Raw genomic sequence first — 17892 nt, 5'->3', positions numbered from 1 at the left:
TTAGGGTTAGGTCTGGTTTTGGTCAGTGTAATTAATAAAAGTTTATTCAACATCTTCACTTCATTGCACAAATGTTATTAAACCTGGTACATCCGTGCGTAAAATGGTTCGCTCCAGCCGCAGCCCTGTGGTCTATAAGCACCTGCAAAGCTCTTTAAGTCTCTCAGTTTTATCTCTGACTCACGGTAAAGATGAGCTTTGGAGACCGCTACACTTCGTCCTCCTACAGGAAGATTTTCGGGGACTCTCCCAGGTTTCCCGTCTCCTCCTCTCGCATGAGCAGCGCCTCTTCTCGGGGCCCCTCAGGCCTGAGATCCATGGCTCTATCCCGCAACAACTCGACGTCCATGGGCCTGTACAGAAGGGTCGGCCGCTCCTCCACCTCCTTCTCTTTGGTGCCGAGTGACTCTCTCGATTTGGGGCAGACCTCTGTAGTCAACAATGAACTAAAAGTCATTAGAACCAACGAGAAAGAGCAGCTGCAGGTAGGTATGAAGGGGAGAAATAGACTAAATGACTCACTTTTGTATGTTGGGTTACTCCACAAGAAATGTAGATCATTTGAACTTGTTCTTTATAATCTTCATTTAGATTCTTAAACTGAGGTTAGTGAATGAAGCAAACTTTGGTTCAACTTGTTCCAGAACGCTTTACCCACAAAACCACACTTCTAATCAGCTTCACAGGGTTTGCTTTTACCTGTCAGACCAGGAATAAATCAGTCCAGATAAATAACAGTATTAGTGAGCACCAATTCCCAATGAACTCTTTCTGTTCTTTATTAAGCCTTTAACCAATATAACACAACTTCAAACGATTCATTTAAGGAAGCACTAATCGTTTTATTGACTTACTTAAAAGGTGACCATGGCCTTTTGACCATTTAATCAGCCTAAATCTATGACCACATGATCAATTTTGACAGACAGCACCATTATAAGTTCTGATAAAATTAGCTGTACCCAGTGGTGGAAAGTGAATAAGTATTTAAGTAAAAGTAATTTTTAAAATTGTATTCCTACTTTAATGGTGTATTTTAATTTTATGTTATTTTATACTTTAATTTTGCTGCATTTCGAGGGAAACACCAAATTGATTGATTGAAAATAGATGAAAACTGATCAATAACGATTTTTCTAAAGTTCAGCCACTATTTTGTGAAATAAAGCTGCACTAATCAATGTATTTATAGTAATAATGGATCAAATGACTATACTTTGAAATGTGCCATTCATAGTGATGAACCCACTGAGAGAGTCTCTGAGGTTTCCCTAAACTTGATTGAGCTTTGAGGCATCTTTCACTCACTGTTTAGGTTTTCGGCCAGTGAACTTCAATGTTTTGGTTCAATCTTGCTGCTCTCATGAAAATCATTTACAGTTGGAGCAAACAACTGTTTCCATTGAAAAAGTTCAGATAAACCCACTATACAAGACCAGCCCAATACAAAACATTAGAGAGACAAAGTTAGTAACAAGCTGGTGAACAGTGAGGAGCAATGAGCAGCTGAAGAGCCAGATCTTTCTCTCAGGAATGGTGGAGTCCAAACCAGAGCTAAAAGAAGAATGACTATTGGACTTCGCTTCATTTGGTGACCAGAAACAAGATTCCAAATGAATGCTAACAAGGCCATAATATGTCAATCTTGCCCCAAGGTGTCCAAAAAATCAATAAATGCTGCTTTTAACTTACAGTATGGCTTTATTTAACACCTTGTATTAAGAAGTTAGGGTGGCTGTAGATGCAGGAGCTTTCATAGCAAATATAGGTACAGATGACTTTATCACTATGACTCGTCTGACCTTTAGTGTGGTCATGTCCTGTTTTTCAGGGTCTGAATGATCGCTTCGCTACGTTCATTGATAAAGTCCGGCACCTGGAGCAGCAGAACAAAATGTTGGAGACGGAGCTGGTGACTCTGAGGCAGAAGCAGAAGGAACCGTCCCGCCTTGCTCACACCTACCAGCAGGAGATGAGGGATCTGCGGTCACAGCTGGATGAGCTGAGCAGGGACAGGAATCGCATCCTGATCGAGAGGAACAACATGGAGGATGAGCTGCAGGTAAAACCACAGAATGATTTGGGAAAGACTAGGACTATGCACCATTAGTCCACCACTTTGGTCCAGACTGAAATATCTCAAACATTATGTGGTGGATTGCCATGAAACTTGTTCCAGACATTCATGTTTCCCAGAGGATGAATCCTATGGACTTTGGTGATCCCCTGACTTATTCCTCTATCACCACCATGAGGTTGACATTGGCTCAACAACAATTGGTTGGATTTCCATGATATTCAGGTTCAAACATTCATGGTGTCCAGAGGATGAATTGTAATAACTTCAGTGACCCCTTAACGTTTCATCTGGTGCCCCAGCAGGTCAAATCTTTAATTTGTTCAATACAACGCAATGGCATTTAGTTTTGTGCTTATTAACAAACGCTAGCATGCTAACACATAAACATTGCCGCCAAACATCAGCATTAGTATTGTCACTGCCAAAATGCTAGCATGCTGACATCAACAGTAAGCTTAATGCACTGCTTTGCCTTTGTATAGCTTCACAGAGCAGCTTGCATGGCTGTAGAGTCTTTCCTAGTTCTCATTATTTCATCTTCCCAATCATCTTTCTCTTTGTCTTCATCTTTAATACCTTTTCTCTTTGTCTTCATCTTAAATACCTTCTCTCTTTCGTTCTATCATCTTATCTCATTCCTAAAATTTCATCTCTACACTCTTCTCTTATCCCTACATTGCAGAAACTCAGTGTGAAGTATGATGAGGAGATGAGGGGGCGGGAGGAAGCGGAGCAGACCTTGAAGGCCTTCAGGAAGGATGTGGATGACGCCGCGGTCATCCGCCTGGACCTTGAGCGCCGTCTCGATTCCATGATGGACGAGATTTCCTTCCTGAAGAAAGTCCACGAGGAGGAAATCCAGGAGATGAGAAGCATGATGGAGGAGCAGGTCATGGTGGAGCAGGAGCTCACCAAACCGGACCTCACCTCAGCCCTGAAGGAAATCCGCAACCAATATGAGTCCATCGCCTCCAAGAACCTGCAGTCGGCCGAGGAGTGGTACAAGAACAAGTTTGCTAGCCTCAGCGAGCAGGCCACCAGGAGCAACGATGCCATGCGGGCCAGCAGGGAGGAAATGAATGATTTCAGGAGGCAGCTGCAGTCCAAGACCATCGAGATAGAGACCATGAGGGGCGCCAACGAGTCTCTGGAGAGGCAGATCACAGAGATGGAGGATTCGCACAATGCTGAGGTCACAGCAATGCAGGCAAGCAATGATAGTCATTAAATAAAAATATTATACTAGCTGTTTTTAACCTCTCTCTGTGGTTGGAAATGTAAAGTTCAATCACACCTCACCAGCTGTTTGCACTAATTGCTACATGTTGTCGCTAAGCAACAGTAGCAATTAGTGCAATCACTGTACTACAGTATTCTTGAACTTCCGATTCACCCAAGTAACACAAACCACATTTCTTAGTGGTATGTAACCAGATAGTTTGATTTTATTTGATTTCTACCTCCACCCCAATAAAATGGAAGTGAATTTAATTTAGTTCAGCATTGAAAAACTATATTCAAAAAAGTGTTCCATTCACCTCCATTGTATTGGGATATTGGAAAACATGCCATGTTGTTTTTTGAGCAGGCACTAAAATTGTATCATCGTAATACCATAATACTTTGAGGGGTTATGTAGGATATTGCCAAGATGCAAAGAAAGAACTGAAAATGGTATAAACATTTTTTAGAAGTACCACTGTTACACTTGGATAAAAAGCTCAGTAGCTCTATGCATACAGCAGCACTGCTGGTACACACTGTCTACACCTCTGTAGAATAATAGGATTGGAAGTGATCAGATCTCAGGGTCAAGTTGATTATCAATTATTTCACAGCTCGAGTAAAGCTTTTAAATAACTGTAGACGTCACAGAGTGGCACCAACTTTGATATGTTATAGACTAAAGAAGAGGAGAAGAATCCTGCATACTTAAATTATTTAGTGCTGATGTCAATTTTGCTACCTAGCAGTAGAATCTCAAATAAAAGCCAGTACATGAATAACCATTTGGTCTCAAATATGAGCCAGGGCAACAAAAATGAAATTACTGGTTCCTGGTAATGTAATGACAAACTGTAAATTCAGCGTGATGTTTCTTTCTACACCATTATTTCCATCAATAAAATACTGTAGTTATGCTCATACTCACCACTCTGATGGCCTGAATTTCTATTTTTAACAGCAGAAATACCATTACTTTCACTCACTGATTCATTAGTTGTGATGGATTCTTCCACTCAACATTTCCTACTAAAAAAATAAAAGCCCTCCAGTTATTCCATGTAAAAAAAAAAAGCAACAGCAAATTAATACATACTTGTTACGCATACTAGATATATTACAACAGAGGAAATAGACAAAGATCAGACTCTTATAATAACCTGTTTCAACTACAGTCCTGGTTCTCAATGTTTGACAGTCCAGCATCTGTAACACAAAAAAGTCTACTTAAGGTTCAAGGTCTAAAGTCACGATGTGACCTTTACAATGTGTACTTATATGTGTACTTGAGCATGACCGAAACAGCTCTCTGCATGGCTATTAGATTAAACTCTGACCCCGGCTAAATGGGATACAGGAAGGCCATCTGCTCTCACTGGCTTTTCAGGGAAGGTAAAGCTTAAAGGTAAAGACAAGAAAAGGAAGGAAATCCTGTGGTCAGTATTCATGGCTGCCTCTCTAACTCCTCTCTTCTTTCCAATGTAACAGGACACCATTGGCCACCTGGATACCGAGCTGAGGAACCTGAAAAGCGAGATGGCGCATCACCTGAGAGAGTACCAGGACCTTCTCAACGTCAAGATGGCCCTGGACATAGAGATAGCTGCTTACAGGTGCTGACCGCATGAAAAGACAGACTGAACAAAAAGACATTTTATTTAAAGCATTGTGGCTTGTTATAAGCACTGACATGTGTTTCCTTTGGTCCTGTAAGGAAACTGTTGGAGGGGGAGGAGACTCACTTTAACTCAGACATGTCGTTCAGTGCGACCAGCTACAGCTACGGCCCGCGAGGCCAGGCCACCTCCTCCAGGAGCAGCCAGCGGGAGAAAGGGGGAGCCTCCAAGGAAAGCTTCAAGGAGGAAGACAAGGACGATGCAGACATCAACTCCAACAACTGAATACACACATACACACACAGACAGGGGAGAAGAGATGTACTGTATATGTTGTAGGGAGTTCATAGTCACACTGCATCTGTACAGAATAAGAGCCAGAGTATCAAGATGATGATAGATGTTCACTGATGTGTATCTTTGAAAGGCAACCATAATTAAACTGGTTTTGGGGATGATTCTGAAATATTTTATAGTGATATATCTTATATATATACATATATGTTGTATTGTACCATTTTCGTCCCAAAATACATGTAAAATAACATGATATGTAGTGTTTTCCCTGTTGCAAAAGTCTGAATCAGCAATAAAAATTGTGTTTGGACTCTAAAGCTCTCTGACTGATTTATTCTACTGTACAATTTTACCAATATGTAAAAAATACACACATAAATTGAAGAACCCTAAATTTACAAACCCAATGTGCTGTATGTCTTCAAAGGAAATTCATTTGCTGCAAATATTTTATCATAGTAATAAATCTGTGGTCAAATACTGACATTTTTCTAGATGAATTGCCATTTTTGCTGATGTGTCAGATTGCAATGTGTGTTTCTATTCTTATAGGTGCTAATGTAGTGCCTCCTCTCTGTTAGTCAAGGCTGTATCAGTTGTCAGATTTGGGTGAAATCATGGAAATTGCCATACATTGAAAGTTTGATGCCCTCTCCTTTAAATTTGAGCTTGAACTTCAGCCTGTGGAATCTGTTGTGTTTGCATTAATATTTGTGGAACATTTTAAGTGTGATTGCGGAGCTGCCTGGTCACTTTAAAGCACTTTGGACACATACGGATACCAGTTTGGTTTGGGGCATCACAAATGTTTCCCCATCTCTACTGTAATCAGTTCTGCAAGTCCTTTGAGTTGGGAACTAGTTTGTGAGTAGTGGAAGAAATAATATTCGTCAAGGTTTAGAAGTATCATCTACACAATGGCTTTAGCAAAGAAAAGTATTAAACTATGCATTGTGTAGACTACACAATTAAAATGTTTGTGTACATTTTACCTGAGCCTCAATTCAATTATAACTCAGTTCATATAGTTAGATTTTAATAATCCCTCACTTTGTTGCATCAGCTGCTTTGGCGTGTCACAATAACTACTTTTATTGGATAATATATTGTCTATGAAATAACTGTGATAAATGACATTGTCATTTGAAGATCATCTTATACCACTGATATAATGATAATATAGTAGCATAATAATGCAAGGAGGTTGGGGCTGCTAATGTGAAGTGTGGCAATATTGAGATCAAAAAATGATCACGGTCATTGTCCATGTATCAAACGATAATCCATATATAGACATGATGATGTTGATAATTATTACTATTGTACTATTGTACAATAAATTGATAACATAAGCATTGTGACAGTACTTCCTGCACACAACAGAAATATCAAGCTTCTGTAAATGAAGAATTATGAAGAAGGCAGAATGTCATTTCAGGATTGTATTCTTCAACTATGTTCAGGGAGAAACCCAAACCTCAATCACACAACTTAATAAATGCGGTGTCTTCATCTATACAACATGAATGTGTGCATAAGTGGTGAAAATGTAATCAGTAAAATGATTTTTGAATCAGCATTTTTACTATTTACTTATTAGATGTGTAGCAGATAAACCTGAACACACAGGAAGAAGAGTGGACACATCTCAGTTATTTAGTTGTTTATTTATTCAAAACTAATAAACCAAGTAGTAAAAGGTATTTTGTACCAAACCCTACCAAAGACTTCTTAATACAAAACTCCCTTTAAATAACAGCTCTTTTTTGCTCTGGTGATTTGTACTGAAAGCAGACTTTATCAAGACAACCTGCATGAGTATGTAATCAATACAAAAGTTAAATTAAACAAGTAAATCAACAAGAAGTGAATCACCCTAGAAAAACAGCATAGCTCTAAATTCTATTTAAAAAAACAACAACAACAACAACAACACACACAAACCTTTGGCAGTGGTAATCATTTTGTAATCGAGCCCTTAAAGATCACAGGTTTTGATTTGAAATGACACCCATGTAGACAGTAAACTCAACTCTCAAACCCATAAATTAGAAAATAATTTAAAAAAAAAGAGGAGAGCTCCCTGGTTTCCCAACAGATGGTACTTAATGCATTCTTTCATATAAGACACTATATTGCTTTTACAGACGTATCTGTTGGAGATGTAAAAGTTTCAGAGCCACTGACAGTAGTTCAGTTCCGTTTTAGCTACAGTATCAGTCACATTCTTGAGTATAATCATACAAAACAATACCTAAAAAAAGTTCACAGTTCAGCAGGACTTTGTCACTTCAGGTATGTTTCACAAGTATTTCAGTAAATTAAATATACTTCCTGTGTCCAGCAAAGCTACAGCAGACACATGAATGTCCTGAAGATAAGATGACGATCTTGGAAGTTCACCCAAGTCATACTTCACTCCTCAATAAAGAACTCCAACTATATCATTCTTAGAAATTTCTCTTTCACAATAAAAGTTTTGCTGCTTGCTACACTTGCTTTGTTGTAATATTTAAGTTAGAGATTTAAATTAAAACTTCACGTTTGCACACAGTCCGAAGACAGTAGACCCCTTATAACACCAATGTAGAAAATTTAACTCCACACACTGACAGGAGCCTGGTTTGTTTAACGAAAAAGAAAAGAAAAGAAAAAGAAAAAGTCCAACATGTTAATTCGTCCACTCAGGTAGGACCCCACTCAAGACTGGGAGGGCAGGACCAAGCCGAAGTGCAGCACCAACAGACCATCCTGGAGCAAAATGGTGAAAAAAAACAAACAAACAAGCATTTAGAGTTCCAGGCTTTTTCATTTTATGAAAATGAAATGTTGGTTCCCACTGAGTGTGTGTTTGTTTAGTTCACCTGCAGTGCCTCTGTCCCCACAGAGCTCTGTATGTCTTTCAGTGACTGGTAGTGATCTAGGAGGTGATCTCCACAGACCACATCCACCTGCAGGACACAAAACACTTCAGACCACTGCATCAGACATTCAGTCACAGAGATGACCTGTGTGTATCTCCTGTATGTGTGTTTTTGATGATTGTGCCATCACTTAACATTGTGACAAAGAAAACTGGACAGAGATGATGGAGGTAGACCAAAAAGGGAAACATTTTTCCAGCAGGGTTGTCATTATGTACAAATTAAAAGGTAAGACTTGTATAACTGCTGTGACTCCTGCTGAAGTGAGCGGTGACTCCAGGTCAGTCTTCCACCATCCTCTCCACGTTTGTCCAGACAGTCCGGGGCGGTGCAGCACAGACACCAGGTAATCAGAATAAGCTGCTAATCCTCATCCATTACTGAGGATTACTAAAGACAAAATACACAGACGCCTGAACACTGTCTCCCTCAAACTTACCTCATGAATCTTTCTCTTCATATGTGCAGTAATGACAGAATGACACAGCTGAGTGTAAGAGACTAATATTTGTTATCATCAACCCTGAAGACTGAACACACTGAGTTCAGACAGACAATAGTTTGATTATAATCTGATTAATGACGTTCTTAAGAGACTGTCCTTTAGATTTTGGTCGCCTGCTGAGTTTTGACCTGAGTACGTGACCTCCTCCATGCTAGGCTCTGTATGAATTCAATAGCATATACTTTTGTATTCAAACAGTGCAGCAAGTCCAGCTGCCTGTGAATTACTCCTTAGATCATTCAGCACTGTAGTCATGCTGACACTTTGAATTTGTTTCAATAAATCCAAACTGTGTTATAAAACGTAACTAAACATACTTCTGTATGTATTGTTCCTTCCTGCAATGTTTAAAACTGACTGACATAATAGTACAGAGTGTGTCTTGGTGTGTAAATCTGATTTATTGAAGATTAACACTGCTAATGACGTTAGGATAACTAACCCAGTGATTAATAGTCTGCATCTCCTCAAGCTGCTTCCTAGTAACTGTTACAGGTAGGCTGCAATTGGCTGTAAAGTTAAGTGTTTAGTGTATCTAAAGGGTTCAAAAAGTTTTTCTTAAAACAACAATCAGGTGTGCATATGAGCAGTGATTTGCTGTAATCATTCCTCCTGTTCATACTGACTATTAAAAAGGTGCATGTCCACACAGTCATTTAAAAATAGATGTAAAGCTTCTATTCAGCTTCAGCAGTCATGAGTTAGTCATGAGTTAGTCATGTCAAGTGATATCTGACACATTTACAGTCTTTATAGCATCAGATTCGCTCTTTGTGTTTCCCTGTTGAGCTGTGTTGGAAGTATAGTAACAAAAAGAGGGACTTTGGCACTAGAAAGACAAATTAAACGTGTGTCAAAACTTCTCCAGTGTACCAGCATTACTCCACAAATGTTTCCAACTCTCATGTTAGTTTTGTGACCTATGAATACCCATAAATACACAGACTTCATCAGTGCTTCATCAGTGTCTCCTGAAATAAATGCACCCAGTCACTGGTGTGTCCCTGGTCAGTGTGCACGCCTACGCTACACTGTAATGCCAGCTTCCTTTGCTGTCACGCTTCCAAGTCTTTCTAAAGCAACGATCAGGATCAAGACTGTGGTTGTGGCACTCTGCGGGCTGATTAGCTATAAGCCTTGGCAGACTCACCTGGCAGGTTGGGCTGAGCTCCATCTTCCTCCTGATGAACAGCTCCACGTGGCGAATGGTGGCCTCACCCGACACACGAACGTAGCGCCTCTCCAGTGGCTAAATGAGGGACAGGGTGGAACAGATTGGATCAAAGTAACATATGCATCACAAAAGTGGAGCTGTGTCATTTAAAACTGAGAATCTTTGAAAAATAAAACTCTTATATTAGTTACACAGCATCATTAGTCTTTAAGTACATTAAAACATAATACTATTTTTAATCTACCAGCAGGTCTAGATCCAGCTTATAGTACAACATATATATATACACTCTAAGAACTATATATAACATATATACAACTATATATAACGTATATACACTCTAAGAACTCCAAGTGTTTTATAAAGATTTAAGAGTTTAAGTAATTACCTTGTAGTTGCTGATCCCCTCCTCAGCCCTGGAAACACAGCAGGAGTCAATATAATAGTCAATATAAGTACAATAGCTTGTTCTTTTTGTCACTTTGACTAAATCGCACCATCTAGTGGCAGTTCAGTGTAACTACATGTCAAGTTAATTTGTTGCTAAAATGTTTTCTTCAAAGCAGAAGACCCTGCTAATTAGCGTATGATTTATACCTGAGACTCTAACTAAATTAACTGTAACTTATAGTGTCAGTTCCAGGGTTGGGAATCATTAGTTACACCTGTGATTTTCCTACAATGGCATCAAAACATCAACTGTGAAAAAGGCCCACTGATACAATTACATGAACAATGTTGCTAGGACACATAACAAAAATGTTCTGTTTTTGTATGTTAACATCATTCTGAAATATTAAAAAAAAGAAAGCATCGGTGTCTGCACCTCTTGAGTATCAACCTGACAACAGGTGTGGCTCATTAACCAATGAAACACGATCACACTGATGATGCAGCTTTCCACTGAAGCTGTATTCATTAGTGTGATCATGTGAAAAGAGATGAGACAAATTCACTTCTTAATACAATCCAGAGCTGCTGCCTCCACTGCACACACAGTTCAGTGTGACTGAAGTGTAACATGAAATTGCAAGGCTTTTCAATGTCTAGCCAGTTGAAGAGCATTTGACCTCTCATTCAGGGGACTTGATTGTTTATACAACTGCATACAGAAATGACATAAGCAGTAGTGACGGAGGGATGGTGATTGGATGCAGTGAGTACAACAGAACGCTTTATAATTTACAGCTTCGTGGACGATATGCTAGTCTTTTTATAGCATGTGTTTATAACCCTAACCTTCCTGTCCCCTCCTGCTATTGGCCACAACATGTGAATAACTTTCACTTGACACACTTCGGTTTGACTACACTTTAACACAGCGAAGTACAGAAGAGTTCTTCCAGTAAGACATTTAAACTCAATAAAAGGGGAACTTAAAGGAGAAAGGGTCATTTCAACAAACATTACATAACCAATACACAGTAGGTATAATGAATGCATGAAGGCCTGTCCAATGAGATCCTCACCCTACAAACTCCAGCACCAGTGACACATCCAGCTCAGGAGGAATGGTGAATATGGACTGGGAGACATTATCCTTCTTCTGCCTTTTCCCCGCAACAGGACCTGGAGGGGAGATGGTCACTGCAAAGCAGGAAAGAGAAAAGTCAGGAGATATGTATGATATATATATATGTTTCAGTGATGGGCTCTCATGCGTTTGCTGCTATTATGCTGAAAATTGACATCTTTGGAGTTCATGAAGTTGTAGATTTAAATCCCAAATATAATACAAAAGTTAAATGTTTCAAACAAATACGACACAACTAATCACTGTTGGATAAAACTTCTGTTTAAATTTCAAAAATACACTGTTTGACCAACAGATTGTGTTGAGCTTATCTTTAGTATAAGTGCTGATTGGAGCTTTGTCCTACTTGCATTAACATTTCAATTAATTTAATTAAACTTCCAGTGATGTATTAACACAAAAACAAAGTGAAATATAGCATTAGATTACACAAACTTCCACATATGCACAATCACAGCTAAAGCTAACCCAGGCTTGTTTATTTTAACTATGTTACCTGGTTTTGGCACATCCATTCCTCTCTCTTTGTAGAACTTGCAAATTTGTTCTCTTTCCACTAGAACCAAAAAAACAAAGGTCACATTGGAATTTAAATTATATATAATGCACAGTGCATGAATTAAATCAATCTGACTGTATATACAGTATACTTACAGTCCTCCAGGAAGGGAACCATTTTGTAAACAATATCCTGCAGTTGTCTGTCAGGCCTGCAGGGAAACAGAGGAAAACTTAGAGATTCTTAGACATTCTGTTTAATCCTAAAATCTGTTTTTAGGAATCCTCATGTTAACATTTCTGACCTTTGACAATAAATATCGTACATATGAGCAAATCAACGCATTCAAAATTTCTACAATAATTCTGTAGTGTCTGTAGTCTCAACTTAACTATCAAAACCTTGGGTGATAGCCATCTATTCATTTTACAGGTATATAAAGGTGAATCCTACAAGAACGAACAGACCTACCTGATGTTGTAAAGGGGTTGAGTTTGGTGGACTACAATGCTGCATGTGGGACACCTGTTGCTGTAGAAAAAATATTTCACGATGCAGCTTTTGCAAACTGGGAAGAGACAGAAGCACAATTTAAGGCACATGGGATAAGTAATTTGGGAGAATTTCAATTATCTTATAACTTTACATTTGTTTGTTAAAGAACTGTGACAAACAAATACAGTACGCAACATGTTTTGAAGTTGACAAACTTGTCTATCATTCCAGTTCCACTTCATATCTCTGACATTTCTGTGCTGAAATGTCTTGTTATGCATCTGATCATACCTATATACTATACAGTACCTGCCATAGGCTACTTTTGGCTGATAAATTGGCCTAGCCAGGTTGAAGTATAAGGTCTTGTTTAACTGTGAAACATATGGCATGGGGACATCACACTTGGGGTAAAATGTCAATATCAGTTAGGGGCTAGGGGGGATAGCATGTCAACTCAACATCCCCATGACATGTCATTCCTCATGTTTCCCTGCTGTTTCATTCCCTCAGGAGACACCCGGCCAACTTATGACGACTGCTACAAACTCAGTGATAAAGACAAATGGGTTGAATTTAACACCCAGTTCATTTGGAAACCCTTGAAAATCTCTCCTGATATTCCCACAGACTGGTACACTTATGTTCGTACTCACATGTGTGCAGGCACTCTGTGATGGTGGTGGCATCGATGAGGAAGCCACAGCAGAGAGCACATCGGATGTATGGGTAGAACTGATTGAGGGGCAGCTTGGGCTGTAGAAAACATATGGAAAGAACTATGTCAGTGTCAATGGCTATAGCCCCACAAGAGGCATATATCAATACAAGTGTGTCTAAAAACTAAGTGAAAAGCAACAATGCCCCACAACTATATAGTATCTAGACTACTGCTTACTAGAGTTAAGAAAAAAAGTCATCTGTGTTTACTTGCATATATAAAAATGAAATATTTTAGTTCAAAACATTGCAAAAGAAAATGTCTAAAATAATATGTACATAAGAAACACTGGGTGCAAAGACTATTGGCAGTAGTCAAGTTACAATGAATAGAATAATCTATATTAGAATTAAACATCCAGTGTCCAAGTTTTTCAGTCTCACAGGACAGAGACAGAATTCACACACTTCGGTTTGTCCCTCTGTGAAAGAGGACCTGCTTTGTATTCAGATATAAAGGTCTCATTCATCCTAAATGTTATATGTATATAAACATGTTTTGTTCGTTTAAAAAAAATCTGTATCCTATCATCTCAAGACCCCTTTGATTAATCCAGCGACCGCTTGTAGGGATCCCGACCCCCAGGTTGGGAACCACTGAGTTATTTCTTACAGGTGGAATATAATTTTAGTTTTATACTACAGGTAGGATATAATTCTAGTTCTATCCTACAGGTGGAATATAATTGTTAACGGGAAAGGGGTTTAATGACACCTGTAACATGATGATATCACCGTGTTTACCTCGTCCTCTGAGTCGCTGTCTGCTCGGTTTGACTCTTCATGACTCCTGGACCCATATGGAGGCGAGGACATCCCCAACGGCTACTAACGACAGCAAAACACCACTTTCTCTCCAAGTTACCACAATTAAAGTGTATAATTATATAATTCCTTCAAGCGTACAACTCAGCTTTAAACGACTGACGTTACTTGTAGTTTTCAGTCAACTTGTGGTTGACTTAGTTTGGCTAGCTGGCTATGGTTTAGCTGGCTAACGGTTAGCTTCAGTATTATAAGTATCGTTGGTACTCAAAACACCAACATATATATGTATGCGCTAATTATGTGCAGCTATCACTAAGTTACAAATGCTATCTAAAGTGGGTAAACTCGTGCCCCTCAGTCCGTATTGTTGTACGTAGACAACACTTGAGCGCGACATGAGTTAACTTCCTAACTTTATCTGCTCTGTTGTCTCTTGTCTTTCACAATAAATCATATGTCTAAATGTAGTTTATTAAGCACTGGCCCTGACGTTATCCTCCAGCTTTTATTTAATCTCCATCTGTGTAGAAATTAAAATACAAGCTCTCTAAGCCACGACCTGTGTAAATCAAACAATAAGAGAGCTGGATTCAGGCTACAGTACATGAAGCTGTCGATTCTACACATTTATTTTGAAGGTACGGTCGCGTATTTTCCCGCCTTCGTTTTCTGAGCTCGCGGAATCTTACGCGATGACCCGTCCTACTCTGTTCGTCATTGGCTAGTGCTGGTTGAGAAGTGAGACGATTGGATTACGGTAAGAGTAACAGCCAATCAAAGGCAGAGTGGGGCGGGTATTGGAAACATTCCGTCGCCATCCTAGGAAACGAAAGCGTCTAAAAGATGGAATGGGTATCAATTTAGATTACATTTTGTCAGCAGAGGGCGCTCAAACTCAAAGTATACATACGCGGTCAATGGAAGACTTTACAAATAAAATAAAATAAAATAACATTGAATTAAAAGATAAAGATATACATCGTAAAAGTACATGTAATTACAATTTAAAAAAGGCAATAGAAAATGAAAAGTTGAAATAGAATGAGAGATGAAGTACAACGGTAAAAGTTAGAATTCAGAGCAAGAAATGAATCAAAAGCCTCACAATTGATTCAATAAAATGCAGCAAACAGATAAGTATTCAGCCTTGATTTAGAATAAAGGGAGAGTTGCAGTTTTCTGGGAGTTTCTTCCAGACATGTGGTGCATAAAAGCTGAACGCCGCTTCTCCATGTTTAGTTTTGACTCCGGGGACACAAATAAAAAACCAACAGCAGTATTCAAACAAATCAATTCATAATCATCATCCCATAATCTAAACCAGTGAAACAAATTTTCCTGCAGTTCCAAGGAAAGACCAATCATGAGATTTAGGAATTTAAGAGAATGAATTAATCAAAAAAACACCCATCATGTATATGACATGCGGATGTGTCTGTTTTCCTATAATTGCGCATGGCTTAGTACAGTAAGCACTCTGATTAATTCTACAGAATAATAATATAATTCCTTTGTTGTAAACATCATAAAAGGATAACAATATTTCATAATAGAGCATACATGACATCTCTATCTTTCTACTAAGAGCTAACCCCACCTTTGTCTTTGTAGTAACATTTAATGTTGCAGTGACATGCCTGCTAGAGTTGGGACATCCCCTAACAGACAATCCCTGCAGCATGTCGAAGCAGCACAGGCATTCCTCCATCACCACACAAGAACTCATGATTTACATCATTTTGTTAGTGGGACACTGGGAACCTAATCACTGTCTCATACATTAAAATGGTTTTTAAGCTGCAGCTGATGTAATCCATATTCTTCAATTAGAGGTAATTGGCTCATGTTTTTCAGCTGGGGTGTACTGATAATGCTTTTTTAATGGAAGTACAAGGTTCAAATCCTGGTAGGTTTTTCTGGATTTAAAGCACTAAGTTTTATATCATAATCTGTCAAATTATGTGTGAATGATTTCACTGGCTCCAAAAAGAGTCCCATTGTATCTATGAGAAAATGACCATACTTCAAACTTGATTTATTACCTCAGATAACAGTTTTCTAATAAGTTTATGGTTTCAGTCGGTAGTTCCAAGTCTTCTTCAGTGCAGCATGATGTTCATTTTGTAAATTATGGTCCCATTTAGAGTAAAACAGACAATAAAGCAGGGTATGCTTTAGAGCAGAGCGTCATCAACCCTGCTGCTGAGAAGCTACTGCTCTGCATGTTTGAGGTATCACCCCACTCTAACACACCTGATTCTAATAATAAACTCATTATCAAACCCTTAACAAGCTTCAGCTGCTTGATAACGAGTTAATTATCAGAATCAGGTGTGTTAAGAGTGGGGCGATGCCTAAAACATGCAGAGCAGTAGCTCTCCAGGAGCAAGGGTTTCTGACCTGACACAGTTAACCAAAGACTGTAAATGCACAATACTAACCAAGCACAGTGCAGCAGTTAGCACTAGGGTCATCTCCACCCTCTCAACCAGACATAAATTACTATTTAGAGTAGAGTTTTCATACATCTTAAAACATGTCTGGAGGGGTTCTTTAAGTAGTCGTAAAATGTGTGTTCTAATGCTGTTTTAGCTTTGCTGAAAAATATGACGTTGATCACTGAAAGTTTGTAATGATTGACCTTGCATCTACGTGACTCCTGGGAAGTAAGAGGTAGGAATTACAATAGATTAGCTTTTACCATACCACCACAACACAAAGATAATGTAGTTTACACATTTAAAACATTGAAATGTTCCTTTTATGCCAGTAAAAACAATAAAGCACAATGTATTTTATGGTATATTTCCATGTAGGCAAACATTTGTTTCAAACTGGATGGATGCCTGGTTTGTTTTCTGTTAATGCTGTCAACAGCAGGAGTGAGAGAATCAGATCATGCAGGCAGAGGCAGGTTATCTTGTATCTGGTTGAGGATAAAAATCAGCTTTCTTGCTGACTCTGACAAAACAACACATAGTAGCTACTTAGACACCAGGCACACCTGGGAAATGAGACACTCTGTGACTGAAAACCCCAGAGGCGCTTTTGTTTGTACGTGGCACTAGATGGATGCAGAAGACAAGCACAATCAAACTACCTAATGTACACCGATGTGATCTTAATATTTATGTGTCTGATTTAAAAATAAATCCATAATGAGAGCTGTTAAATCTCAGAGGTTTAACGAAAGATGTCAGATCAGTCTTAGTCATCTCCACTCATGATAATCCTCTTTATCCTCCAAACACTTGATGTAATCAGCCAGTTTATGAGCAGAACACTGATATCTGTGACTTCCTCTGGTTGAACATTCAATGTTTAGAGATGTCTTTGTGAGCAAGTGTGGACTTCTTTGTATCTGAGGGGTATGTGTGGGAATAAGAGCTTATCACGTCTGCAGTGTTGTGTTTCAGGGAGTCAAATGGGATTTCAGCCTTTTTAAGTATTTCTCGTGTCTTTGGAAGTCATGTAGTTAGTTGTGATAATGATATAAGATAAGCAATCCTCAGAAACCTTTCATGACACACTCATTGTGTTCCTGTGCAAATATCCTGAGCGGGGAATTTCCAGACATCTGCTCGCTGTTTGTTGTGTCCCAGCTTTGTGTCTATGTATATGTGTGTGGCATTTTAGCAATCATGTGAATGCTTATATTTACACATTTCAGTGACACAATGATCAAATACAGATCATAAAACAGATCAAAAATGCTCATATGTCTTTTTGGAAGTCACTGACAAACTATCTATGTGATCCAACTTTCCTTGTGGAAATGGGGGAAGTCCCATTGAGAATTAGGTGGAGTAAGTTACGACTTCACTATTGGTTTAAGTTAAGCGGTAAATACAGTTCAACAATCAGTGTCTTTTGGGGGATTAGTGGAAATTTTCAGGGAAAGGGAGAAGACAAAGTTTTTCCACCTCATAAAACTGCATTCTGGAAACACTGGACAAAATGATGTGATTGGATTTGTTTTGTCTGGTTTCTGTAGGAACCTGAGCTCAATCTACCCGTGCTTGAACAACTGAAGGTTGAATAAAGAGAATAACCTTT

At 38.8% G+C, this 17892-nt stretch overlaps 2 protein-coding genes across 2 annotated transcripts; one reads left to right on the top strand and one right to left on the bottom strand.

The window, feature by feature from the left end:
- The first annotated feature begins 191 nt into the window (after nt 1-191).
- On the top strand, nt 192-5297 carry LOC128373395 (alpha-internexin-like). The gene is made up of 5 exons (XM_053333699.1): nt 192-485; nt 1832-2062; nt 2763-3287; nt 4793-4917; nt 5019-5297. Exons 1-5 carry the CDS (start codon nt 192-194, stop codon nt 5203-5205), a joined length of 1362 nt encoding a protein of 453 aa, XP_053189674.1. The 3' UTR covers nt 5206-5297.
- Nucleotides 5298-6930: 1633 nt separating this feature from the next.
- pcgf6 (polycomb group ring finger 6) lies at nt 6931-14201 on the bottom strand. Its single transcript, XM_053333702.1, has 10 exons — nt 13813-14201; nt 13005-13104; nt 12325-12421; nt 12009-12064; nt 11851-11910; nt 11290-11407; nt 10209-10236; nt 9797-9895; nt 8082-8168; nt 6931-7968 (listed from the first exon to the last, which is right to left on the bottom strand). Exons 1-10 carry the CDS (start codon nt 13882-13884, stop codon nt 7918-7920), a joined length of 768 nt encoding a protein of 255 aa, XP_053189677.1. The 5' UTR covers nt 13885-14201; the 3' UTR covers nt 6931-7917.
- Nucleotides 14202-17892: the final 3691 nt, after the last annotated feature.

This window comes from Scomber japonicus, chromosome 14 (assembly GCF_027409825.1).
Source record: "Scomber japonicus isolate fScoJap1 chromosome 14, fScoJap1.pri, whole genome shotgun sequence".
Lineage (NCBI taxonomy): Eukaryota > Metazoa > Chordata > Actinopteri > Scombriformes > Scombridae > Scomber > Scomber japonicus.
This window is presented reverse-complemented; position numbering and strand designations above follow the sequence as displayed.

Excerpts from the sequence above, each read along its gene's own strand:
- LOC128373395 (XM_053333699.1), top strand. The coding sequence starts at position 192 with ATGAGCTTTGGAGACCGCTACACTTCGTCCTCCTACAGGAAGATTTTC. Across the intron at positions 2,063-2,762 it reads ACATGGAGGATGAGCTGCAG|AAACTCAGTGTGAAGTATGA; the intron begins GTAAAACCACAG and ends CCTACATTGCAG. Across the intron at positions 4,918-5,018 it reads ATAGAGATAGCTGCTTACAG|GAAACTGTTGGAGGGGGAGG; the intron begins GTGCTGACCGCA and ends TGGTCCTGTAAG.
- pcgf6 (XM_053333702.1), bottom strand. The coding sequence starts at position 13,884 with ATGTCCTCGCCTCCATATGGGTCCAGGAGTCATGAAGAGTCAAACCGA. Across the intron at positions 12,065-12,324 it reads CAACCCCTTTACAACATCAG|GCCTGACAGACAACTGCAGG; the intron begins GTAGGTCTGTTC and ends GTTTCCCTGCAG. Across the intron at positions 7,969-8,081 it reads TGGGGACAGAGGCACTGCAG|GATGGTCTGTTGGTGCTGCA; the intron begins GTGAACTAAACA and ends ATTTTGCTCCAG.